Here is a 24,511-nt window from a genome sequence, read left to right as displayed (position 1 = left end):
AATTTTATCTTTAGTATAACTGTCAGGGTTCACTCATATTGAATACATAATTTTAAAGTGATGAGACGAAGCTCGAGTCGGCCAACTTTACCTGAGGATAGCAAGCGAAATTCCAGTCTGCTAGACGAGACTGACACCTCTTTCTCCTGGAGGCTAAACGAGGATCTTGATTTTACCGAGGACTCTGACCCGCGGGGAATGTCTCCAACAGGTCCTACTGACGACTATATGCTCATTGATTATCCACGCAGTGGAATGGGATCCACGCCACGCCCGATATCTCGCAGTTCCCCGGCATCTAGCAGCTCAGCCATGTGCGGTACACCCTCATCGGTCAGCAGGAGTATGGTGGCGCCCGACATGGACAGGCTGGAAAAGGTGCAGAGCTTCCTCATGGACCAGGAGGCCATTGCCGAGGAGAAGAGAAACGCGGGAATACCCACCAGCAGTAGTAGTAGGCCTCCTAGAGGTGATACTTCTAGTGGAAGATCCTCCAAGTCTGGTCGATACATCGACATACCTGGCTCCAAGCTTAGTTCACGTGGCAATATGTCTTTTCATTTAAGTGGTAGAACACCTCCGAGCAGTGGCCATTCAGGTTAGAACATTTCATTTTCTTCTGTCTTTTTGTAACCTTTATCCAATGAAAAATATATCCTTACCTTGAATTTTTTTCCATCTCCGAGAGTTGTGGGGTTGGGGGGGGGGGGGGGCACAGCGGTCTAAGACCGGACATTTCGCCAAAAATCAACTTTAAAGTTTCTCTAAATTAATAAATTATTTTGAAAATATATACCCTACCTCATATAAAACAAAAGAGTTTTTGTCTTTTTAATTATTGGTTGATGAATTATGAACTTTGAAACATGAAGGTTAAGGATTATTTTCACGTCATGAATTTTACCTTTTGAATTTTCACCATCCCTGGAAAAAATATTTTTTTTCAGTGTTACATTGATACAATCAAGTTTCTTCACCTATTTTTATTTATAATACTTCGTGATCTATTAGGAAACTGGGGTTTAAAATTTTTTTTTACTTTTTTCATCCATTTTTATGTTGTTTTTGAAAAATTTTCATGTCATTTCTTAAATATTTTTGCAAAAAATTTTGGCAATAATTTTCAGTTTTTTAAGTTTTTCACCAAAAACCGGGCCCCGCAACATACCAAACTGTATATTATTCTTAATATACAGGTATAATGCCATAGTTTGATGTTTAGTTTAGGTTGTTGCAGGGCCCGGTTTCTTGCAAATTTTAACTTTAATTTAAGGGGCCAAACTCTAAAATTACAATACAAGAAGAAAAAATTGTTGCAACTTTTTTTCTTTTCATTGTTAATTTTAATTTCTGATGCATTTAAACTGCTTATAAAGTGCCTACGATAAATTAAGAGACTTTATGAGATTTAAAATGAATGTTTTAAATCTTTTTTAAGGGGGGGGGGGGTGTTTAATGCATCCTTTTCGTAATCAATGCGCAAATGGCACTTAGAATCCGAATTTTGTTATGAAACTTCGCATGAATATTCCTTGGTAGGTCTATTGTCCCTAAATCAAACACAAAGTTTGAAAAGTAATGGCTAACGGCTGGCGGCTCAGCCGTTTAGCAGTTTTTTTGGCCATTTTCAGGGCAAATCCATCATTTATTACATAGGAAACAACTTCTTGAAACATAATTTTGCTATAATTGATGTTAAATGTTACCAATAGTCATTTTAAGAATTTCTTGTACCAGCTGCTCAACGGCTAGAACTAGCGGAAACGGCTAGGAGTGGCTAAGAGTATGATGTGTAGATAGGGCTTGTGTCGTGTCTAGCTAGGGGTAGGTTTTTATGAGTGCTGAGCTCAAAAATAGTGGGGGCCCATCCATATGGCAGCTGGGAAACGGCTTCTGCTCAGCTGTTAGCCATTTTATTTAACTAATTAAGACTATTTAATGATATTTTTTAACAATAAGAATTTCGGTAAATTTAACTTCTTTCATTAATACCCATTTCTAACTAATTTTACTGGATATATTAATAATTTTTTTAATTTCTAGATTTAGCTGTTAAACAGCTAAAAACATTACTATATAGATTAAGTATTATTACTTATCTAAGAGAAAATAACTTCGTATAAAAGGGTGAAGAAACTTGAATTAGTTGTATCAAATGTATGTTGCACAAGGTTGGTGATTGGGCATTTAAATTTATATAATCATTTCTACAGTAATATTTATTAATGCTTCAAGGTTTTTCAATGTTTTAATGCTATAAAACATCGAATTTAGGCACTTTACCAATTAAGAAAATATTATGAAAATATGTAATTTTAGCTAAGTTTCAAAGTATTTTCTAGACCAGTTGGCTTTTGTTTTTCTTCTCTAGATGAATATACGAGTTGCATTGGGTAATAATAAGGCGCAGGCTTTTTATTTTGAACGATTCTATCAACTACAAGCTGAGAAAATTGACTTTGAGTAGAGGTAGGTGAAATGTCGGCCAAAATAGACCACTGTGGGGGGGGGGGGGGCATGAAAATTAAACAACATTAATTTAGCGTCATAGATAAGGTATTAAATGACTGAATTAGTCGGATGTATAAATGACAGTCCCCAAGTATATGTACATGTACTAAAATTTTCATATTATGAAAGTAACTTTTTACTTTCTCTTATACTTTTCAATTGTAGGAAGTCCTGGCGTAGTATCCCGTCTGGAGGGTTGGTTTCGTAACCGGGCGGGCTCTGTACCTAACCGGCCGCAGCTGAACGAGCGACGGCGTCACAGAACCCAGTCTGAAGGCGAAAAGGATGCGGCGGCCAAGGATCCGATCAACAGTTAACTAGATGTTGCGCTATTGGAAGACAGCAGAAGTCAACAAACTTATGGATTAACATATTCTTTAGCCACTCTACAACCAAGTTTTTCATGAACCTAGTAAAAATACCTCCAAATTTATTCTTACATTATTATTTTCAAACATTACAAGTATGTAAACTTGTAAAGTCAGACTCCCTGCCCTAAAACTTGTTTTCTTTTAAGCTTATTTTTATATTGGGTTAGATTGGCTAGAATATTTAACCTTGAAAAAAGAAACAATAAAAACAGCTTGCTTAATATGTTTGTTATGAATGTGAGGAAACAAAACTATTTTTTTATATTTGTTAACTAAAAAAAGACAATTGAAACTGTTTATTATGGCATTAAATACTAAATGTAAATATTTTTAGGCCACTTTTCTTTTTTTAAAAAGCATCAATAAGAAATTTTATATTTATCTTGAACATAAAATTATTAAATTAAAAGTGGCGGTTTATCTATTATTTGTTACATGTATTAAAGATTAATGTAGTCTAGTAATTTGTTTATTATAAATAGTTTTGTTTCTTCGCCTTAAAATTTTCGCCACTTTTCTATATATATATATATTGTTAACAGCATATATGTAGTAATTAAAAATTGTTAAAATTATTATTATCAGTACACATAGGTATACTATCCTTAAATACTTCATGAAAATTTAAAACAACTAATCCCTTAATTTACAAGATTATGTCCCTTGCAAAAACTTAACTAAACATTATTATAGATTTTAAAGCTTCTTAGTTTTTCAAAACAATACATTAATTTAACTAAATCTCTTATTCAATTCAAATATAAAAAAAATGATAGGTATCAGGAAGGAAGGGGACAATGGATTGTTTATTACACTAGTCCCAAAAGAAATTAGAACGTTTTGTTATTCGTTGGCTTAACAATTTTGGGGAATTTTTAATGGTTGGTGGTTCATTAAGTTGAGTGCCCAAACGTTTCAATCACTAATTTTTATCAACAAAAGAGGTATTTTTTTGTATTATCATTGGTGATGTACATTACATCAATTTATCGGTCATTGTCTTATCCCTTTAGATCCCTGTGTACTTAAATTATAAGAGCAGCTACTCTATTTTTCATGAAGTATTTGAGGTGAAGATATATGTGTGTACTCTGTGAGTGTGTGGAACCTCGTTAACTTAATATTCCTTTACCCATGAGAATGGACCATCATTAGGGAACCCACGGATTTTGCCATGGTTGGAGTACATACACCAGATTACAATACAAGAAAGTTTGGTCTGGTTTCTGTACTCAAACGTGTCGAAATTCTTGGGACATCTTGCTTATTTTTTTAATATCTTTTTACCAGCACGGTATTCGCAACTTGTTTTTTATAAACTCCTTACATTTTTATAATAGTTCGAATGTCTCAAGTCTATTTTAATCTTATCCAAATTATTATGGGGTATTTGTAGGAAGGGAAGGGATAATGAACTGTAAATTACACTGGTACCATAAGTATTATAACTTATCCTATTCCATGACTAAAATTTTGGGTGCTTTCATCGAATTTTCATCGGGATTTAAAACAAGTATTATCCAAACTTTTTAAACTATTTCAATTTACAAAAGGGGCAATTTTCTTTATTATCATTTGGGATGTATTTTAATTTATCGTCATAGTCTTATGTCTTAAAACCCCCGTAGAAACCTTACAGTTCTTTTGTGTCTTTACAAAGTATTTGTTAGTGAATAGGTGGCAGTTTGTCAAGTGATCCTTAATTACAGTTTACGCGAATTTTTCAATGACCTCCCATGTATGTTTTTAAGTTGCGAATACAATTGTTGTAAAAAGACTTTGTTAAATCTTTGATAAACTTTTAAGATATTGTTAAGAGTGGCATCTAGGCTCTAGAGTGCTTTGTAAATATCATTCCATAAGACAAATAATTACAGGGTCATTCAAGAGAAATGATTTTTTTAAAAACTTAATCATGCATAGAAAATAAAACAATTATGTAAAATCCTTTATATATTTGGAAAACCTATTATGAGACATTTATGTTTCAAATATTTGAAAATGATTATTTCAACAAATTATGTCCTAAAAACCGGTTTTTCCAAAGGCCATTTTTTCGAAGATTTATTGATTTTAAGGGTGTAAAAAAATGTGCACCTTTTTGAAATTCAAATTGCTTGGCTTGTGTTAATAGTAGAAAAATGTTGCGCATATCGTTGGAATCGTCATAAGCTCTAATTTTTTAAAATATAAGACCCGTTTTTGTGCTTTTTATAGTTTAGGAGCTACGTTGAAAAATTTGAGAAAAAGGTTGAAAGGTTTTAAGAAATTGGAACATTTTACCTCGTAGCTCCTATACCATGCGTAGCACTGGAAAGGTTTTCATGTAGTAAAAAAATAGAGCTTATGACGATTCTAACGATATGCATAACATTTTTCTAGTATTTACACAAGCCAAGCAATTTGAATTTCAAAAAGGTGCACATTTTTTTACAACCTTTAAATCAATAAATCTTCGAAAAAATGGCCTTTGGAAAAACTGGTTTTTAGGACATAATTTGTTGAAATAATCATTTTCAACTATTTGAAACATAAATGTCTCATAATAGGTTTTCCAAATATATAAAGGATTTTACATAATTGTTTTATTTTCTATGCATAATTAAGTTTTTAAAAAAATCATTTCTCTTGAATGACCCTGTATAATAATAAATTTCAGGGTCTCTCAAAGTCAATTAAAGTACTTTTTATACCATTATATTATTTACAAGGCACATCGTTAGACAGCTTTTATAGTAGATATTAGAATATTTTTAGTTCGTGTTAAAATCAGATTGTTTCAAATTTAAAATGCATAAACAAGGGGGGGGGGGGGATTAGGTTCTGACACTGACACAATGCGTAAGCATTGATTATAGGCTTTGTCTTAGGGCGAGAGGATAGGTCATTTTGGCAAAAAAGTTTCCTTTTGGGATGTAGTTTCTCTATATTTAAAAAAAAAATTGGGCCTCCAGATTCAGGTGTTGCTGGCCTCCAGTTGTACTCTCACTCCTAAGACAAAGCCTATAATCACTATTTACGCAAAATTTTCAGAACTCCTCCAATCCCCCCTTATGTTATTAAAAGTTAAACTACATTATCCATTTGCTGTTTGTTTTCATAGTAATGGCAAAATTTTAATTAACATATCATTGATTGTTCAATTTTCATAATCATTAAATATTTTATTATTTCCTTTGTATTAATTATTGTTAATTTTTTAATATGTTAAGATTATTAAATTTGATATTTATACAATGGAGTGTAATTCTATTTAAAAATGCCATTAAATAAAATAAAACTTAATGACATCCTTTCAGTTAAACAAAAAAAATCGATACGAAACATTATGCATGATCGAGAGTAGGGAATAAAAAGGGGTGAACAATCTATGACAGATCCCGTAAGACAAAGTTTATTTAATTTTTTTTTAAATCTTCGAAGAGACATAGAAAAATCTGCGAATTTATTTTTCAATGTTTTCAAAAACATTGAGAGAGAAAAATCCTCCGATGAAAACAACACCTAATGATTTTTGGGATAAACTTTTTAGTGCTCTTTATAAAAATGAAGATTTTAAAGAATCAAATGATCTTCCTAATACCTGTCTGAAGGAAAGCCATGTTTTAACTTTCACGGACGTTTCTAAATGAACTAAATACTTGGTTGTTCGGGCTCCTGTCATTGATCGTTTTCCTCCTATATAAAAAGGGTTTAATTGATGTGTAGGTATGTTTTTTGGTATTATTTTTTACGCAATAGGAGTTTTCTTCAAATTTCTCCAGAAATTTTTAAAACTTATATACAGTGTGTCAACTGGGAAAACTTCAAATAATTTCAAGCTTATTATTCAAAATCATACCCTTTTTATTTTATTAAAAAAAACATTAACATATTTTAAAATTTACTTTATTGATGGGGCAAAATGGTTTTAATTTAGATTTTTGATTACTTTTACAACACACTGTATAAATGTAAAAAAATACAAAATTTGGAACCTACTACTAGATATAATATTTGCTGGACCCCCATTAAACATTAGAAAATACATATTTTATATGTAAAAAGAATAATGTTATTTTTATAGTTAAAAAAATAATACAAGATTAAAATTAATATGAAATTTTAAATAGGTGTGAGAGTTAAAAAATATTTTTTTTTCCTAAATCAATTATATGAAATATTGTTGTTTTATTTCTGTTAAAATGATTTAATTTTCTGATTGTTTGCAGAAGTGAATAAAATGCCCCAGACGAAACAAGAAAAAAATCTGGGGGAAAGATTTAAGGACTTTTTCAAAACAAGATCTTCGTCAAAGTCTGAAGTGAGTTAATATCCTATTATGTAAAGTCTGAAACTTAAGATCTCAATAACTACTAAATCGATTGGGTTCGCGATATTATAGAAAGCTTCATACTGGTCCTGTGATGGTTTTAGGCTATTTTGTATTCTAGGTTAAGTCTTTGGATGGTTTTAAACTATTATTTTAGCCCCTTTCTACTTTTCAAAGACAGAGCACATAGATGCTGGGAGCGAAGCCGCTAGTAGTAAAGGGAGGAGGAGGGGGGGGGGGGGTTAGTAAAGTAAAATCTTTGGAAACATTTTGATTTTAAGTTATCAGGGAGGAAAGAAACATTAAACTTGTTGTTCCCAATAATTTCAATCGTATGAACTCAGTCTCCCATTCGTAAGCTTAAAAATGTTAGTTATATTTATTAAATCCTAATTGATTGAAACTAGCGGCGTCTAAACCGATAATTGTAATCTAGTAAGTTTTTAAAAGCTTACAGTATACTTTCTAAATGATTGAAAATCTCATAATAGAATTCTCATTGTTAGTTTTTTCCTTTACAAAATAACATTTGTTATTCCAGAATGGCTTCGAAACCCTTAATATCTACTGGATTAGAACCGGCCCATCGGGGCTAACAAGACTTGTTTTAACATTTACATTATTCATTTTCATATCCGCGGATTTATGTCTATAATACGATCGCGATAAATAACTATTAAAATTTTGTTTAGATAAGTGTAGAAAGCTTGGTAAATATCAGCTCTGATAAACCCATACAAAGTAGAATCCAGGTATGGCGTACGACTTTTTTTTATAAAGTAGTTTCACAAGGATAACAACATCCATATGTAACGAATTAGAGATGAAAATATAGATAAAGGGATTTCAGAGCAGATGTTCAGTTGTCATAAAACAAGAATAAATTCATTAAGATCATAAAACTTTTTTTTATATTTTTATTAAAACGTTTTAATGTTTATATTTTTGTAGCATGACTACAGACCCACGGACCAAGTAAATCATGTGCTTGATGCTCATAGGTATAGAGAATCTTCAAAAAAGAAATAAATATGTTATCTTCAATTGCAGTCTATAGACATTGTGAATTATAGATTAGCTTCTTTACTAAAAAAAATATTGATTTTACATATAAAACCAAAAAAGGTTTAAAAGGCATTTGAAAATTGTACAACCCAATTCGTGCCATTTATGATAAGAATATGGGACATCAAATGTCTTGCCACATAAACAGGCATAAATTCCTTACCAGTCATAGGATTGTTGTTTGTCTTAAGTCATTTGATTTTACCAGTACGCCTTATTACTAAATGATTGCTTATCATTTATTTTAAAAAATAATCTGTTATATTTAGGCAATAAAAGAGCTTCAAAGTTTAGTCAAAGAAAAGAAGATCCAACAAAATTGTGTTGAGCAACTATGGATCAAGGTTTGTTCTTGTTAGCATTATTTTGCCTTTCATAAATTTCATGGATGCCTCTAGGGGCACTTGAAGAGGGGGGTGGGGGGACGAGACCATTCACTTTCAATTTTAGTTTTAAAATAAAAACGTAAAAAAACACTAAAGGTTTAAGTTGGTAGCGAGAGTCTTCGGTACAAACAGACATCTTGATAATTTTCATTTAGAGATGGCATGTAGATAACTTTTTTCACTTATTTAAAACGTTTTAGTGCTTTCTTGTCTTTTTTATGGCCCAATAGACCTCTGAAACTGAGGTCTATTATATTTTTTCGGTTTGTTAAGTCACAATTCATGAAACTCCTCTACATCGCAGTTTTTATTGACGGATTTTGAAGAAAAAAAAGTAAAGTAATCTCAGCCGTCCTTTAAGGGTAGCTTTTTAAAATTCAAAAGGAATGAGTTTTACATAGCTTTTTCAGAGAAATGTCTTGTAGCCGCAACATTAAAAATAAACCTTAAATTTTAGATAAGCGATCTACTAGAAGAAACAGCGGAGTCGAATGGTCAATCAGATAAAAATGATGATGCCTCTGGCCAGAGCAACACTAATGGAGCAACAACACATGAAAATGGAGATAATAATGGACACAGCAACCATCAGGCAAACTTTGGGGATTTTTATATAAAATATTCAATTATGTAAAGTACTAAAGTAGTAAGGAATTGTTGTCTGAAGCCTATAATCTCAACTGAGCCGATTGGGTTCTCTAATATAGGCAAGTTTCACATTTATTTTTTAGATTGAAATCTTGGGATTGTTTGAGGCTATTTTTCTGTCCTTCAATACCCTTGGAATATTGGGTCCTTACATGCTATTGCTAAGGGCGCAGCCGCTGTTGTCTGATAAAATAACTTTTTATTTAGATTTACTTTTTAACTATTCTTTTTCTTTTCTAAATAAATCCTGATAATTTTTTGCTCCGTTGAATGTACATTTGTTACTGCAATAAATGTAACAGTATAGATAATTATGTATATAATCCAAATAACTATTAATTTTGATCAATTGTTTGGGATCTTTTTCGTCTGCTAGCAAATTGCTTTCTGCTCTTTTGTAGCTACTTGGCTTAATATTTAAGACGCTATTGGCTAATATTCGGCACAGGGTCCACGTAGTGGGGACATGCAGCTATTTAACCTCTTCCCCTCCATTGTTTTACTCAATGTTACTACAAATCCCTAAAACCTGATGTATTGTACAGGAGACTGATCCAGCAACACTGACAGAAGCGAGGCATGCTGTTCTTGATTTTCTGGCCGACATTGTTACGAGTCAATATTCTTCTCTTGATGTCATGCGACTACAGTTCTTTGGGTAAGGATTTTGAAAAACTTTGACTTTATATCCGTTCATTCGTAACTGTATCAGGGAAATTAGATTTTAAAGTTGCTATTTAAGATAATATGCTCATTTTTAAAAGCGAAGCTTTCCTATAATTAGGGTCAGTCCGTACGTCCGTCCGTCCGTCCGAGATAGATAGCTTTTATTCGTTAATTTAGGCATGTTAGAATTGTCCTATCGATTTCAAACTTTGCATGATGATTTCTGTAGTAGTTAGGTACGATTTAGAAAGCGTAGCAACTCTATAATCATTACCAGAATGTCCGTACGTCCATTTTAAACATGTTGATTTTTCTACTTTTTAAACAACAAATTTTTATGTGAACTATTTATCCGTTAGATCTGATTTTTGGTATATTAATTCCTGAGACAACAAAGAACAATATTATAAGCGAAGCAACTCTATAATCAAGTCCTAAAAATGTAAGTATGTCCTTAAACATTATCCTATATCAAGCAGTTTTTCAACAAATTTACTTACAATTTTGCTTTGACTCTTATACTTTTATATTCTGATTATTCAGTTCAGACTAGGGATGGGAATCCGTCGAATTTTTGGGCCGGATTCGGATTCCGGATTCTGAAGGAATCCGTCAAAAAAAGTGACGGATTCTTGCGGATTCCGGATTCTTATTTTTGGCGGATTCCGGATTCGGATTCCGGATTCTAGCAGTATTTTAAAAGGCCGTCCGTCACAGGGATAGCTTTTTTCGTTAATTTATCACTATGTTACTTGGTTGAAGCCTTGATTTGTTTAAAGTGTTGACTTCCAGCATAACTAAAACATTTACATCACATTAGTAATTATTAAAATTTGTTATGTAGAAATTTTTTTTTTTATCTTTGCCTTCAAACAGAGGGAGTTGTAAGAAAAAAGACGGTAATTTTAGCCTACCAATTTAGAATCCGGAATCCGCTATAAAAAACGGATTCCGGATCCGGATTCGGATTCCAAAATTGGCCGAAAATTGGGCGGATTCCGGATTCGGATTACGGATCCGGATTCCCATCACTAGTTCAGACACTATACAAGCGTTAATGTCCGTTTGTCCTACCGTTTCAGTGCTTCGCTTTTATGGATGTTGTCATCCTTGTTTTGTTGAAGATACAGTAACATCTTTCTAAGAGCATTTATCTCCCTTGGTCATGCTAAAATTGACAAAAATATATATTGATTTATTTAAGAGTTTCGTGATTTTCTATTAGTTTATAATCAAGAATTCTTTCCTTTTCTTTTATGGCAACTAAACATTTGTCCATTAGTTCATCCATGTTTTTTTTCGTTACTTATGGATATTGTCAAACTTGTTCTAACATTGCATTGTAGGTTGTTAAAGAGACATACAGTGGCCGAAGATGTTAAACAGAGAATTCTTCTGCTGGATGCCTTGACTCAGCATGGTACTAACGTCAACCATTTTCAGACAGAGGTATGATAATGTACTTTTCCAGTCAAATCAAAGTTTTCTACATTTAGGTGCATCATGTACGTCCGTCCGTATTATTGAGCATTTTAGAATAGTACTAATGCATGCCCAATCCTGTAACAATTTATTTACATAGTAAAAAGCCTAGTAACTCTATAATTATTACCAGTCGAAAGTTTCTATGTCAAATTCAAACATTATTTTTTAGTTTAAGACAGTTATCTATTTTTAATATAATAATCGTAATATTCCCTTCATTTTTGGAGTATCTATTCCTAGCACGATCAGGCACAATTTAAAGGCATTTCTTTGATTAGGTATAAAAACGTAAGTATGTCATCAATATTCCTACTGTTTACATAAAAAATTCCTTACAAAAAATATTTCAAAGTAATTAAAACCTTTTGTAGATTGGAAGCGTGCTTGTGGTGATGTTACGCCAGTCCACCGAACAGCTGGAGGATTGTACACTAATTCTGGCCCTAACTTCTAATCTGATCAGGCATTATACCCTAATTTGTAAATAGAAATTCTTTTTTTCCTCTCTTGTTTTGTTTTATGTAAGGATAACATTTATGATTTCAGAATTGTGATTTCTTCATAAATAATAAACATGTTTTAATTATAAGCTAAGTAGCTCATTAACAGTCTTTCCTGACAATTTCTTCTTGCAAAATTAGATGGTTACTATATTATCCCATGATTTTAAAGGACAATTATATATTAAATGATCTACAGTACCCCCTGTTTTCTCCTTAGAAATAAACAAGCTAAGAGAAGTAGAATTAGGCACTTCAAATGCGATGAAAGTTATTTATTCATTCTTGATTGAAAATAAGATGACAGAAACCCAGTTGGCTGGGAATGTATACAAGTGATAAAAGTACAAGGGCAAAAAACAACTGAAATAATAAAATCTTATTTTTATAGGTATATTAGGTAAATTAACCTTTTAAAAATATTTGTAAAACTAGAAAAAGATATGTAGAAAATAATTGCTGTACAAAATCGGACCCTGGATTAACTTAACTCCCATTGAAAAATAATGGTATGATCTGTGTATCAGTCATGACTCGACTTACCTGGGTCCAGATATTGTAATGCATCTCATTGGAATTCTATCTAGTCATGCCTGCAACACCAAAAGGTAAAGTTATCTCTTTTAAACTTTTGCACTGGACTTACGGGCTTGTTTTTACAGTTATCAATTTAATTCTTTTTGTAAAATCTCTTATATGACTGGATATAGATCTGTAAAACTTTGAAAATTGAATTTTGACTCTTTCCTTTTAGGGTCTAAAGGAGTAAAACAACCACCCCTGCCCCCCCTCAAAAAAAACCACTGTAACTATTAGATCTGAGCTTATTTTATAGGTATCGAGCTGATTTTTTAATGGAACCTTTTTTTTTACATAAATGAGTTTAGTAACATTACAGATTTCATTTTGGCATTTATCTTTAAAGCAGGGTGTCGGAGCCGTATAATTTTGATGCGGCTCCGGCTCCTACCTTAATATTAATATATCAATTTTTTTCATTATTGAATTTGATAAAATAAAATAAATAATATAAAATATTTTGCTTTTATTTGATTAAAGCTATATAAAAGTAGAAGGATGTGTGTCTATTTGTTTTTTTTACGTTTTTTAACGAAAAATACGGCTCCGGATCCGGCTCCACCAAAAATGTTGCTGCTCCCGGCTCCGGCTCCGAAACACTGCTTTAAAGAAATATTAAGCTCAGAACTAATAATGTTTGTATTTTGGGAAGTGGAATGTTTTCCCCAAATTCGTTAGAAATGCAGCTACTCTAAAAATAATTCTTGTTGCAGTGATGCAGAGGTGCAATATATTCTTGACATCTACAAGAACATGGTTCACCACACCAGTATACCCAGTGAAGCAATTCTACAATTTATAGCTTGCCTTTGCAGGGTTGTCAACATACAACAGGTCATAATATCACAATTGTTTACTTCATTCTTATGAGATATTGCTATTTTTTAAGCTTTAAAACTTATTAAATATGTTTGGTCTTTTTGATTCGCGTTGTAGGTCCTAAAAGATTTTTAAAATGAGCGATAGGAGGGAGGTGATTAATTAATTTTTAAAAAGATAGTTTAAGTCCATTATCCAACGAAGCTTAGGATAGAATTAACCTCTCTCTACATCTTAGAAAACAATTTCTCAACACCCCCCCCCCCCCCCCCCCCCAACACACACTTCCCCTCTTCCCTATGAAATAATTTTAATCTGAAGTTTATTGATTGTGATTAGCCTTATTTTCTATTTCTAATGTTAATCGTGTTTGGGTAATGTACATCAATTTATCGTCCATGGAAATATCCCTTGAGATCCATGTTTTTAATTAAATACTTGTACAGGTTCGATTAGACGCTCTGATCACAATGCGAAGTCTGTTGGGGACAGGGATGGGACAATCCTCTCTCGCGGATCTCTGTTCTCTCATCCAATCCTCGCCAGATCAACAAGAGGATGAACTTCTCATACGCGGGGCTGTTTTCTTCATCGGTAAGTGGAAAAAATTTCGTTTGTTTGTTCATTATTTTAGGTCAAAATTCGTGGGGGGAATTTAATCAAGCACAGATCTCCACTGATGATTCACAAAATTTCCCCTTGTGTAGATGACAATTTATGGTTAATTGTTTGGAAACTCAACTTGATGAACCAAACAATCAAAATTCAAAAAAGTCCCCGAGTTTGTTAACCAAACATATTAGAAAACGTTGTAATAAAACTTTGGGGCATAGTATAATAAACACCCAAATATCCCGTCCCTCCCTGCCATTTAACAATTTGAAATTATTTAAAGGTTCCTGCTTATGGGGTCCACACAGCGTGCCCAGTCTGAAATATTCACCCTCCGCAATTCTACCAGTTTTTCATGTTGCACTAAAGGTAGCAAACTTTATTTTACTGACAACAAAACATTAAAATATAATAATTGTCTATTATCAACACCCCCAATTTCGATTAACAAAATTATGTAGATTAACATTATTAAAATAAAGTGTTTGGACACCAACAAAACGAGATTTATGAAATGTCTTAGTCAACATGAGATAGCTTTGGGAATACCAGTATAATTTGCCAGCAATCTTCATGAGTGAGACAATGAAAGATTTGATGCACATGCCAAATAAGGATAAACAAAATTACCCCTTCTGTAGAATTTTTTTTTATAAATATAGCTTGAAGAACAAATAAAACTTGGGTCACCGTTATAATTTACACTTACAGTTAAATGATTTTAAAATACTATTACGATTTTTTGTTTAATTTTAGGATGGACAGCCGCAGGTTGTGGAGGAAGCAAGTTGCCAGGTTCTGTCTCTAGTGCAGCTACAGGGCATGGATCTCAACAAGGATGGGTGGAAACAGGAAGGCAGACAACAAATAATTTGAATGAATTGACATTAAATGATCAACTTTCATCAAGAAATAAAAATTCGGTATAAGGTTGCAGCTAAGTTACTTTTAAGTGTACATTTATTAAAGCGAATTCCCAGCCGAAATCAAGTCGAGTAGTAATTTTTAGAGGGGGTTACTTAGTTACTTTTGTACAGGTTATGTTATGTTATAAGTTGTGTACTGGATAGCCCCGCAGCATTGGAAAAAAAGTACTCCTCCCTTACTTTAAATTAATTCATAAAATGAAGGGTGGTTTAAGTGCCCGACAGGCACTTTGGGGGAAAGCACATTTTTGCATCTATAATTGCTCTGACACAAAACATTTCCTCAATTGTTAATTTTTTTAAATTTTTACATTTTTTGTCATGCCCAACAGGTGTTTTCTGTGTTACTGGCAGTACATGCTGGCATACAAATCTGCCAGGATCTACAAATCAAACCTCAGGCTGAAAATAATGTAAAGGTAAAAAAATTAATGTAAAGCTACATTTTTATTGTAATATACAAACGCGCCTGCTATTTGTCGGAAGAAAATCGTTTCGCACAATTATTCAAGACAATAGAAATGGCCAAAAGTGCTCTAATATCTGATAATAATAAGGAAACGGGGAATGCCTTGGCCAATAGATTGCATAAGCCATACTTAAGATCAGGGTTGGTTGTTTAATGGGTGTTTTTAAATAGTTAATTCTAACATTTACTTAAATAATAAGATTTAAATAATATTTTTTTTATATTTTTGTAGGAAACAATTACAACAATTGACGAGCTTATAACAAAGAATAAATTTACAGGTATCTTTATTATTTTTAAAAATCAAATTTAAGTAGAAATACATAAATCCCCAACCACCTTATTTTTGACAAAATTGAAAATGATAAGGGAATTTTTTTTTCGCTTATTTGTTTATCTTTTTAGATCACGGTAGTTTAAGTTATATTGGATAAAGGGTACTCTGATTAGCTGGGTTAGAGCTCTCCAGCCAGGAGTCAAGTATAGAAAATAACTAACAAATTTCTACTCCCTATATCCCTAAAAACTTACTTTTTATATAGGATATAGTAGGGAACTATACTATATGATATGATAGAAACTATGTGCCATTTGTGTCTATAATAATATCTTTATACAGGAGACAGTAGGGAACTATATGATATGATAGAAACTATGTGCCATTTGTGTCTATATCTTTATATAGGAGACAGTAGGGAACTATATGATATGATAGAAACTATGTGCCATTTGTGTCTATAATAATATCTTTATATAGGAGACAGTAGGGAACTATATGATATGATAGAAACTATGTGCCATTTGTGTCTATAATAATATCTTTATATAAGATATAGTAGGGAACTATATGATATGATAGAAACTATGTGCCATTTGTGTCTATAATAATATCTTTATATAGGAGATAGTAGGGAACTATATGATATGATAGAAACTATGTGCCATATGTGTCTATAATAATATCTTTATATAGGAGCTAGTAGGGAACTATATGATATGATAGAAACTATGTGCCATTTGTGTCTATAATAATACAGTGTGTTTTTTTATGAGAACTTTTTTGAAAGCAATTTTACCCCACTTATAGTTATCAGAATTTAATGATTAATGGCTTATTTTCTTCGTTTTTTAAGGCAATTATTAGAACACCAAAACAATATTTCAGTTTTTATTTAAAAAGTACAGTAAAATGTAAAATTCAAAACTTAGGTGTCAACATCTAAAAATGGTTTTAGTGCATTTTTCTTATGCCTAAATCTTCTACCCTTTGCAAGAAAAAAATTGGATTTTCTGTAGTCGACTTTGGGGGGCCAGTACTCCCTCCCTGGTTGAGATATGACCTTCAAACTTTGATATGTTATAGTACATGTCCCCAATAGTATCTGTAGACATTTTTAGCCCTATATCTCAATTTTGAAGCGTTTAGCAGTCATTCTTGCAAAAGGTAGAATATTTGAGTATAAGAAAAATGCGCTTAAACCATTTTTAGATGTTGACACCTAAGTTTTGAATTTTACATTTTACTGTACTTTTTAAATAAAAACTGAAATATTGTTTTGGTGTTCTAATAATTGCCCTAAAAAACGAAGAAAATAAGCCATTAATCATTAAATTCTGATAACTATAAGTGGGGTAAAATTGCTTTCAAAAAAGTTCTCATAAAAAAAACACACTGTATTATTATAGACACAAATGGCACATAGTTTCTATCTAAAAAGTACAGTAAAATGTAAAATTCAAAACTTAGGTGTCAACATCTAAAAATGGTTTTAGCGCATTTTTCTTATACTCAAATATTCTACCTTTTGCAAGAATGACTGCTAAACGCTTCAAAATTGAGATATAGGGCTAAAAATGTCTACAGATACTATTGGGGACATGTACTATAACATATCACAGTTTGAAGGTCATATCTCAACCAGGGAGGGAGTACTGGCCCCCCAAAGTCGACTACAGAAAATCCAATTTTTTTCTTGCAAAGGGTAGAAGATTTAGGCATAAGAAAAAAGCGCTAAAACCATTTTTAGATGTTGACACCTAAGTTTTGAATTTTACATTTTACTGTACTTTTTAAATAAAAACTGAAATATTGTTTTGGTGTTCTAATAATTGCCTTAAAAAACGAAGAAAATAAGCCATTAATCATTAAATTCTGATAACTATAAGTGGGGTAAAATTGCTTTTAAAAAAGTTCTCATAAAAAAAAAACACTGTATCTTTATATAGGAGACAGTAGGGAACTATATGATATTATAGAAACTATGTGCCATTTGTGTCTATAATAATATCTTTATATAGGAGATAGTAGGAAATTATATGATATGATAGAAACTATGTGCCATTTGTGTCTATAATAATATCTTTATATAGGAGACAGTAGGGAACTATATGATATGATAGAAACTATGTGCCATTTGTGTCTATAATAATATCTTTATATAGGAGACAGTAGGGAACTATATGATATGATAGAAACTATGTGCCATTTGTGTCTATAATAATATCTTTATATAGGAGATAGTAGGAAATTATATGATATTATAGAAACTATGTGCCATTTGTGTCTATAATAATATCTTTATATAGGAGACAGTAGGGAACTATATGATATGATAGAAACTATGTCCCATTTGTGTCTATAATAATATCTTTATATAGGAGATAGTAGGGAACTATATGATATTATAGAAACTATGTGCCATTTGTGTCTATAATAATATCTTTATAGAGGAGACAGTAGGGAACTATATGATATGATAGAAACTATGTGCCATTTGTGTATATAATAATATCTTTATTTAGTAGACAGTAGGGAACTATATGATATGATAGAAACTATGTGCCATTTGTGTCTATAATAATATCTTTATATAGGAGACAGTAGGGAACTATATGATATGATAGAAACTATGTGCCATTTGTGTCCTCAACAATCTATTGTCCGTCTTATTACTCACAGGTAACTGATTTTTTAATCTGTTGCTAATCTATGATTCACTTTGTCTGCCTTCTGTCCGTTACGATATGAGGAAATGTGATTTTTTTGGCTGTACTTGTGTTTAAACTTATGATTTTTTTTTAAAAGATCATTATAAATAACCAGTATACTATACAATCGCTTTGTTCGTTAGTCCGTTCTTGATTTTTGTGCTTCGCTTTTTATAGATGTTGTCACTCTTGTTAATCAATCATATTTTTTTTAATTTTAGGAGCCATGAAAATGTTCGGCCAAGTAGAGAAGGATGGATTGATTATGTTGCGGATTTAATGAAAAGGTAGTTGATGCTATAATAATGATTTATCTTTGAATATTTCAAATCTCAGACGGTTTCAATCAAAGGGGGGAGGCGGATAAGCCATTTTTTGTATCCAAACCTAACCAACCAAAAAAAGAGGTACAGCTCTGAAATTTGGCATTGCAGTTTCATATTTTATTACATTAAAGCAAACACCAGGCCAATTACAGTGCTGCAACCCTTTTTTGGTTTTAGGTTTGTTTATAAAAGTGTCTCATACGAATATTAGATTTTAACATACATTCGCTCTATGGTGTAATTAAATAATAGTTATTTATCGCATCGTATTATAGTTACAATCAGCTTTTCTCAGATAGTAAAATAAAAAATCAAGATTAATTCCAGTTTAGTTGTTTCGTGTGAAATGCTTTCATACAAAAAGTTTTAGCCTAATTTCTTTATTAGATTTTATGGGAAAGAAAATCTGGTGGAAGTTCGTCTGCGGATGCTGAATTTGCTGCAGACAACCGTGAAGAATTATCTTTCCTACGCCGAGGATCAAATTCTACAGAAATCTGTTATTCCTTTCTTGTCAGATCTTAACTCAGAGGTTCACAGGTAGAATATGTTTCTTTCAGATATTAAATGACATTTGTGGTAGGGTTGGGCCGGATATCCGATGTGGCCGGATATCCGGCCATTTTCAATATCCGGCCGGATACCGGATATTGAAACTATCCGGCCGGATATCCGGCAATATAATCTTTTACATTTTACAACAAAAATATCTGCCTTTTAAATTTTAAATGGCTGTAATTTTCTTATTATTGAATCTAAAAGAACAATTTTTTTAATAGTTACTTAATTTTTAATTTTTGACCTTAATTTTATATAATAAAACACCAGCTTATGAAGAAATTTTGTTTTTGTTACTTTAAAAACTTGTATTTTGGCCGGATATCCGGTAATTAGGCCGGATAACCGGTGATTTGCCGGATACCGGATTTCCGGCATTTGAAATCAGCCGGATATCCGGTATCCGGCCAAAAAAGTATCCGGCCCAACCCTAATTTGTGGTGCTTTTAAAATAACCGGAGGGGGGGGGGGGTCTGTTCTTGACTCGGCACTTAGAATTCATAAATCATAAATTCATACTAAAACATTATCTGAAACATGACGACTTGTTTATGGTGGTGAAATTTTTTTAAACATCCTTTTCTAGGAACAAACCATCACCAAAAACTCAAATTCCATGAAAGTACCCAAAGTTTTTGACAAATGAAATAAAAATTTGGGTAATTTAGTCCAATGTGTCCCCTCTCTCCCTGCTAATAAGCCACTAAACGAACGCTCTAGGTGGACTATGAATATGAATGTATGCGTCAAAATGACAATGATATCACACCTATTTTAGGAGTATAAAACTTGAGGCTGTGCTAACAATATCAGAATTAGCGGCGGAATCTACCGGACAAAATCAAAATGTAAGCTTTTCAATTTCATGAATTCAACGGAGAGCTCTTATAGCACTTTTTAATTGTTCTATTGAATTTAAACTTGAAAACGGATTCCTGTAGTAGTAGGGTACAATTTTGAATGCGTAGCAATTTTAAAATTAGTACCAGAAAGTCTGTTTGCTTATTTTAATTATGATGATATATTGTTGTTTAAAAACAATATGATTATACTTATTTTCACTTGATTTTTGTAATAAGATTCCATTACCATTGGGTATAATGTTTTAAACGAAGCTTCTCTATAACTATGTCTTAAAATGTAAGTTTTTTTATGTCGAGCATATTGTTCCTATTGGGATTGATTTTACGGAATTCTTGTTTAAACTTCTAATTAGTGTGTGAAGCTTTCTTATATGAACAAAGCGAAATCCCTTTATTTCGTTAGGTCCTTTTGATTCGTTGAGATTCGCTTTCATGGGTGTTGTTATTCTTGTTGATATTTAGGACTTGATTGATATTATTGAAAATATTCTGTCTGCCTTGACTAGCCTGGACCCGGAGCAGGAGGAGATAAATAAGGAGGCCATCAACAAAATGATTGCAGATCAGGTAGGCGTTGTTAAACGAAGGGTTGGGGGGGGGGGGGGGGTTGATGTCTTGGTGATCTTGTAAAAATAAGTATTTAGGACATTTTAACAAATAAACATTCTATGATAGTGAATAAGTAGCCATGAATTTATTCACGTTACATGAATTAGAAATATCAGTTATCAGATAACTCAAAATGAACAAAAAATTAATATCATCTTTGGGATAAATATCAACTTATCGTCAATTGTCTTATCTTTTAAGATCTTTGCGTTTCACCCTTTGTAAAAAGTATTTCCTCTTTATTCAGAACTTTGATATGTACACTGAGGCTGTGAGGGGGGTGGTGAAGGTGTTCAAGGCCAAGTTCTTCAAGCCTCCCATACAGTGTGTGAAGAGATGCTACGAGACCATGGTCACACTGCTGGACAGATTCTATTCTGTTCCAGCACTTCTACAGTACACTGGTAAATAATTCATCTTAATTTTGAATGTAAAGTTTTGCCTAACCCCTAAGGGCGCCTTAACCCTACAGGGCTATCCAGTACCCATTATAACCTAACCTAACCTGCTTAATGTAATAAATAAACAAAATATACGCATAAACTACCTGCTTTTGTCCTTATTTTCAATTTATTTTATAAATAAAACAGGCGTTTATATACAGCTGTCTTCTGTGATTTAAAAGTATATAAGCTTTGCTTTTATGGGTGCCATTGGATCGGTCGAATTTTAAGACATGTAATGACTCTTGATTTAGATTATATAATATTTTTTTTGTTTTTCAAGTTTAATTTAAAATATGTACCTATTTCAAATTATATTTAAATTTTTGGGTTAAAATCTCACTAATTGTAGCTAAATGATGCGTGAATTATCGATAGTCATTATAACAGAAGTCTGGATAGAACCTAGTTATAGAGTAGCGGCATTACCATTGCAATTGACTTAATTTAATTTACTAGGTGAAATGAGATATGAAATATTTCGTTGTTTTCTTAGCTTGCGAGCAAGACAGGATTTTCATCTCGGCTATCACAAGTAAGTCTCTTTTCTAGTATGTCTTCGAAACCGATAAAGATCCGATGGATTAGAACCAGGGTTGGCAAGAAAAGTCCAGGGCAGTTAAAACCACATGGTTTTGACCGGTTTCAACCACCAGAAAAAGTCAACATAAAGGTCCAGGGATAAGGGATGGGAAACGTAGGAAAATATTATTTCAGGCCTATTTCAAGCCTAGGCCTATTAAACCAGTTTTGGGATGGCGCAGTGGTTCGTCCTAAACGCTAATGAAAAAGCTGTGTGTGTGTGTGTGTAGATAAAGTATAGAATCAAATTCAGGTAGCTAGTTTAAAGTAAAAAACATAACTTTTTATAAACCTATATATTAATGGCTTTTGTTAAAATGAAGTTTTTTCTCTCCCAAAATTTTTTTATCTTTTACTTTGGTAATTTGAACTGTCAGAAAGCTATCGTTGGGTTTCCCTCAGACAGATTTTAGTTTGTATTATTTGCATTTTTATTAATGAGTAAAAATTTTATTTGAAAATTTCATTGCTAATTAAAATTCAAAATAAACAAATAAATATGCACTTGGGTAACATTCTATCAAGTTCTTTGGATACTATAATGTAATGATAAATCTGTACTGTGTTGTATTGTACAAAAATTAGGGTTAAGGTGTTGTATAAATTCCGTATTAAATTTTTAAAATTTAAAATACAACATCTAATTTATAAACTACCAAATGAAAATTCGTAGCTACCTTCTTTCCAAGAAAATAATCCCGTTATTTTTGTTTTTTCTATATGGCCCTTTTTTAATGTTTAACTCTAAGCAGATTTAATAATTAAACTAATGTGATCTAACACCATTTATATTTATTTTTTCGTAGCAGACAAATCATTATTTTTTTCTAGAATTGTCTGCTTCTAAAATTTCCGCCAATTGGTGATTGGTTGATACAAAACAAGCCCAAATCACAGAACACTATTGGTTTAGAGCGGTAGCCAATATGAGCCGTCCGCCAGTAAGGTCATTAAATTAGGCAAATGGTAAAAGTTGCATGATCCCTTTCAAAACCAGGCCGAGATCTAATTTATGTCCAGGTTTCCTATCCCTTATCCCTAAAAAGGTCTAACAAAAGTCCACTTTAAAAAAAACAAAAGTCCACCTTGAAAAAAAATGCTATGTTCGCCTCCAAAAAGGTCCTAAATTACTACTTTTTCGTAATAAACTTCTTATTTTTTATCAAAATGCCTGTAAACAAACACAGTAGAAAAACATTAGAATTTACAAAAAAAAAAAGACTTATTTTTAGAAAGCAACATTTTTATTTGAAAAATGTATTTAGGTATGAGACAGGCAATAGTAAGCTGAGAGGATTTCTTGGAAGTACAGATACTCTACAATTCTCTTGAATGAATGAACGATAGTACCTAAAAAAATTAAGCTTGCCTCTTAAATTATAAAAATAACAGATAAATTTTTTTTTATTAAATATGCTACAAAATTTATCTATGAAACATAGAATTCAGAAACTAACAAATACTTTTAGCTTAAATTAGGAACAGTGATCTTTTGACTTAATAAATTAACATTAATATCAATAAGTTAATTTTATAATTTAAGAGGCAATCCTAAATTTTATACTAACGTTCATTCATTCAAGATAATTGTAGAGTATCTGTACTACCAAGAAGTCCTCTCAGCTTATTATTGCCTCTCTCATACCTAAATACTAAAGATTGGGTCAATACGTTGACATTTACGTTGATTATTTTTTTAAAAAATAACTTTTTACAAAAGTCCGGACTTTTCCCGGAATAAACCAATAAAACCCGGTTTTTTCCTTGTCCGCGGATTAAACCTACAAAAATCCCGAATTTTGCCAACCCTGATTAGAACCGGTTCTCATGCATAGCATCGTATTACAAACAATTTTTCACGAATATTAAAATCATAAAATTAATACCAGTTTTGTTAGCAACGGACCTTGGGCCCCTCGGGGTCTAACAAAACTGGTTTAAATACTAAAAATTTTCATTTTAATATCCACGGAAAACTGTTTTTAATACGATGAATAACTATTTGAAAACTAGTTGAGATCTAAACTTCTTCAACGTTTTTTTTTTATCTAGAGGAGGGTTAATTTTGTTTCATATCATTCGGGATTTCATCTTCCATTGTCATATCCCTTAAAATCCATGCACTCTACCAAAGTTTATTTGTTTTAGGGATGGTCGAAATTGTGTGATATTCAGTCCCTTTGTGGTCTGCGAGAGCAAACAAGGATTCTTTCCTAAAGATAAAGGTGAAATTTCATTCATCTTAATCAGCTTTTATATAAAGTAGTAAGGTATTTGGTCTGTAGCTTAAGATCTCACTAACTATTGAAATTTTTTAGTTTTCTAATTTAGAAAAGCTTTACATAGGTCCTGTGATAGTTGTTGCCTATTTTACTTTCAGATTTAAGTCTTGGGGTGGTTTTAAGCTATTTATTTAGCCCCTCTCTGTCCCTTTCAATACATATCCCCTAGATACTAGGGGCGTAGCCGCTGGTGTTGTTTAATTCATTATATTTTCTGTATTATAACTTGTATTAAAGTGTTCTTTTTTATTTGGCTGATGTATATGGTTATACTCATTCTTTGTTTCTAGATATGTTGGTTCTCTCATTGACAAGGGCGTGTAGAGCTGTGATAAGGTAAGCTTACATCATTAATTTATATGATAAAATTCACTAAACTCGTGTTATATAGAGCTTTTTGTCGGAAAGAGAAGTTCGTTATTAGAACGTCACATGGACACAAATCAGCTGACTTATCATGTACGTTGCAATGTGGCAGCTATATGTTGGCAGCTGTTGGTGTATTTAATAC

The 24,511-nt window shown here is 32.1% G+C and overlaps 2 protein-coding genes across 9 annotated transcripts in view; both read left to right on the top strand.

The window, feature by feature from the left end:
• Nucleotides 1-17: 17 nt before the first annotated feature.
• On the top strand, nucleotides 18-6,563 carry LOC145322637 (uncharacterized). 8 transcript variants are annotated; one of them, XR_013880777.1, is made up of 6 exons: nucleotides 18-598; nucleotides 2,677-2,907; nucleotides 3,050-3,119; nucleotides 3,365-3,476; nucleotides 3,981-4,176; nucleotides 4,659-6,563. XR_013880777.1 is itself a non-coding variant. In XM_080164796.1 (2 exons), the coding sequence occupies exons 1-2, from the start codon at nucleotides 61-63 to the stop codon at nucleotides 2,826-2,828; spliced, it is 690 nt and encodes a 229-aa protein (XP_080020922.1). In that variant the 5' UTR covers nucleotides 18-60; the 3' UTR covers nucleotides 2,829-3,229. The 8 variants fall into 8 exon arrangements, 1 of the variants encoding a protein (XP_080020922.1); XR_013880776.1 differs by having other exon boundaries at nucleotides 3,059-3,119; nucleotides 3,945-6,563; XR_013880775.1 differs by having other exon boundaries at nucleotides 3,050-3,149; nucleotides 3,945-6,563.
• A 504-nt stretch (nucleotides 6,564-7,067) lies between these two features.
• The window catches only part of gig (TSC complex subunit tuberin), a 40,099-nt gene continuing 22,655 nt past the window's right edge, over nucleotides 7,068-24,511 (top strand). Inside the window, exons 1-23 of the mRNA XM_080165484.1 lie at nucleotides 7,068-7,185; nucleotides 7,887-7,946; nucleotides 8,529-8,603; nucleotides 9,103-9,237; nucleotides 9,839-9,951; nucleotides 11,306-11,408; nucleotides 11,816-11,907; nucleotides 12,472-12,552; nucleotides 13,237-13,357; nucleotides 13,789-13,936; nucleotides 14,238-14,323; nucleotides 14,711-14,807; nucleotides 15,214-15,299; nucleotides 15,582-15,630; nucleotides 18,224-18,308; nucleotides 18,559-18,624; nucleotides 19,051-19,203; nucleotides 20,000-20,069; nucleotides 20,547-20,651; nucleotides 20,941-21,097; nucleotides 21,596-21,671; nucleotides 23,867-23,943; nucleotides 24,291-24,336. Coding sequence (XP_080021610.1) covers nucleotides 7,105-7,185; nucleotides 7,887-7,946; nucleotides 8,529-8,603; nucleotides 9,103-9,237; nucleotides 9,839-9,951; nucleotides 11,306-11,408; nucleotides 11,816-11,907; nucleotides 12,472-12,552; nucleotides 13,237-13,357; nucleotides 13,789-13,936; nucleotides 14,238-14,323; nucleotides 14,711-14,807; nucleotides 15,214-15,299; nucleotides 15,582-15,630; nucleotides 18,224-18,308; nucleotides 18,559-18,624; nucleotides 19,051-19,203; nucleotides 20,000-20,069; nucleotides 20,547-20,651; nucleotides 20,941-21,097; nucleotides 21,596-21,671; nucleotides 23,867-23,943; nucleotides 24,291-24,336 — 2,162 coding nt within the window. The 5' untranslated portion in view covers nucleotides 7,068-7,104. The remainder of the gene's footprint in view (nucleotides 7,186-7,886; nucleotides 7,947-8,528; nucleotides 8,604-9,102; nucleotides 9,238-9,838; nucleotides 9,952-11,305; nucleotides 11,409-11,815; nucleotides 11,908-12,471; nucleotides 12,553-13,236; nucleotides 13,358-13,788; nucleotides 13,937-14,237; nucleotides 14,324-14,710; nucleotides 14,808-15,213; nucleotides 15,300-15,581; nucleotides 15,631-18,223; nucleotides 18,309-18,558; nucleotides 18,625-19,050; nucleotides 19,204-19,999; nucleotides 20,070-20,546; nucleotides 20,652-20,940; nucleotides 21,098-21,595; nucleotides 21,672-23,866; nucleotides 23,944-24,290; nucleotides 24,337-24,511) is intronic.

Source organism: Acartia tonsa, chromosome 6 (assembly GCF_053477335.1).
Source record: "Acartia tonsa isolate MP-2025a chromosome 6, ASM5347733v1, whole genome shotgun sequence".
In the NCBI taxonomy this organism is placed as follows: domain Eukaryota; kingdom Metazoa; phylum Arthropoda; class Copepoda; order Calanoida; family Acartiidae; genus Acartia; species Acartia tonsa.
Note: the sequence above shows the minus strand (reverse complement) of the source record. Positions and strands in the feature narration are given on the sequence as shown.

Coding starts and splice junctions, on each gene's coding strand:
- LOC145322637 (XM_080164796.1), top strand. CDS start 61: ATGAGACGAAGCTCGAGTCGGCCAACTTTACCTGAGGATAGCAAGCGA. Junction 599..2,676: donor TCCGAGCAGTGGCCATTCAG/GTTAGAACATTT, acceptor TTTCAATTGTAG/GAAGTCCTGGCGTAGTATCC.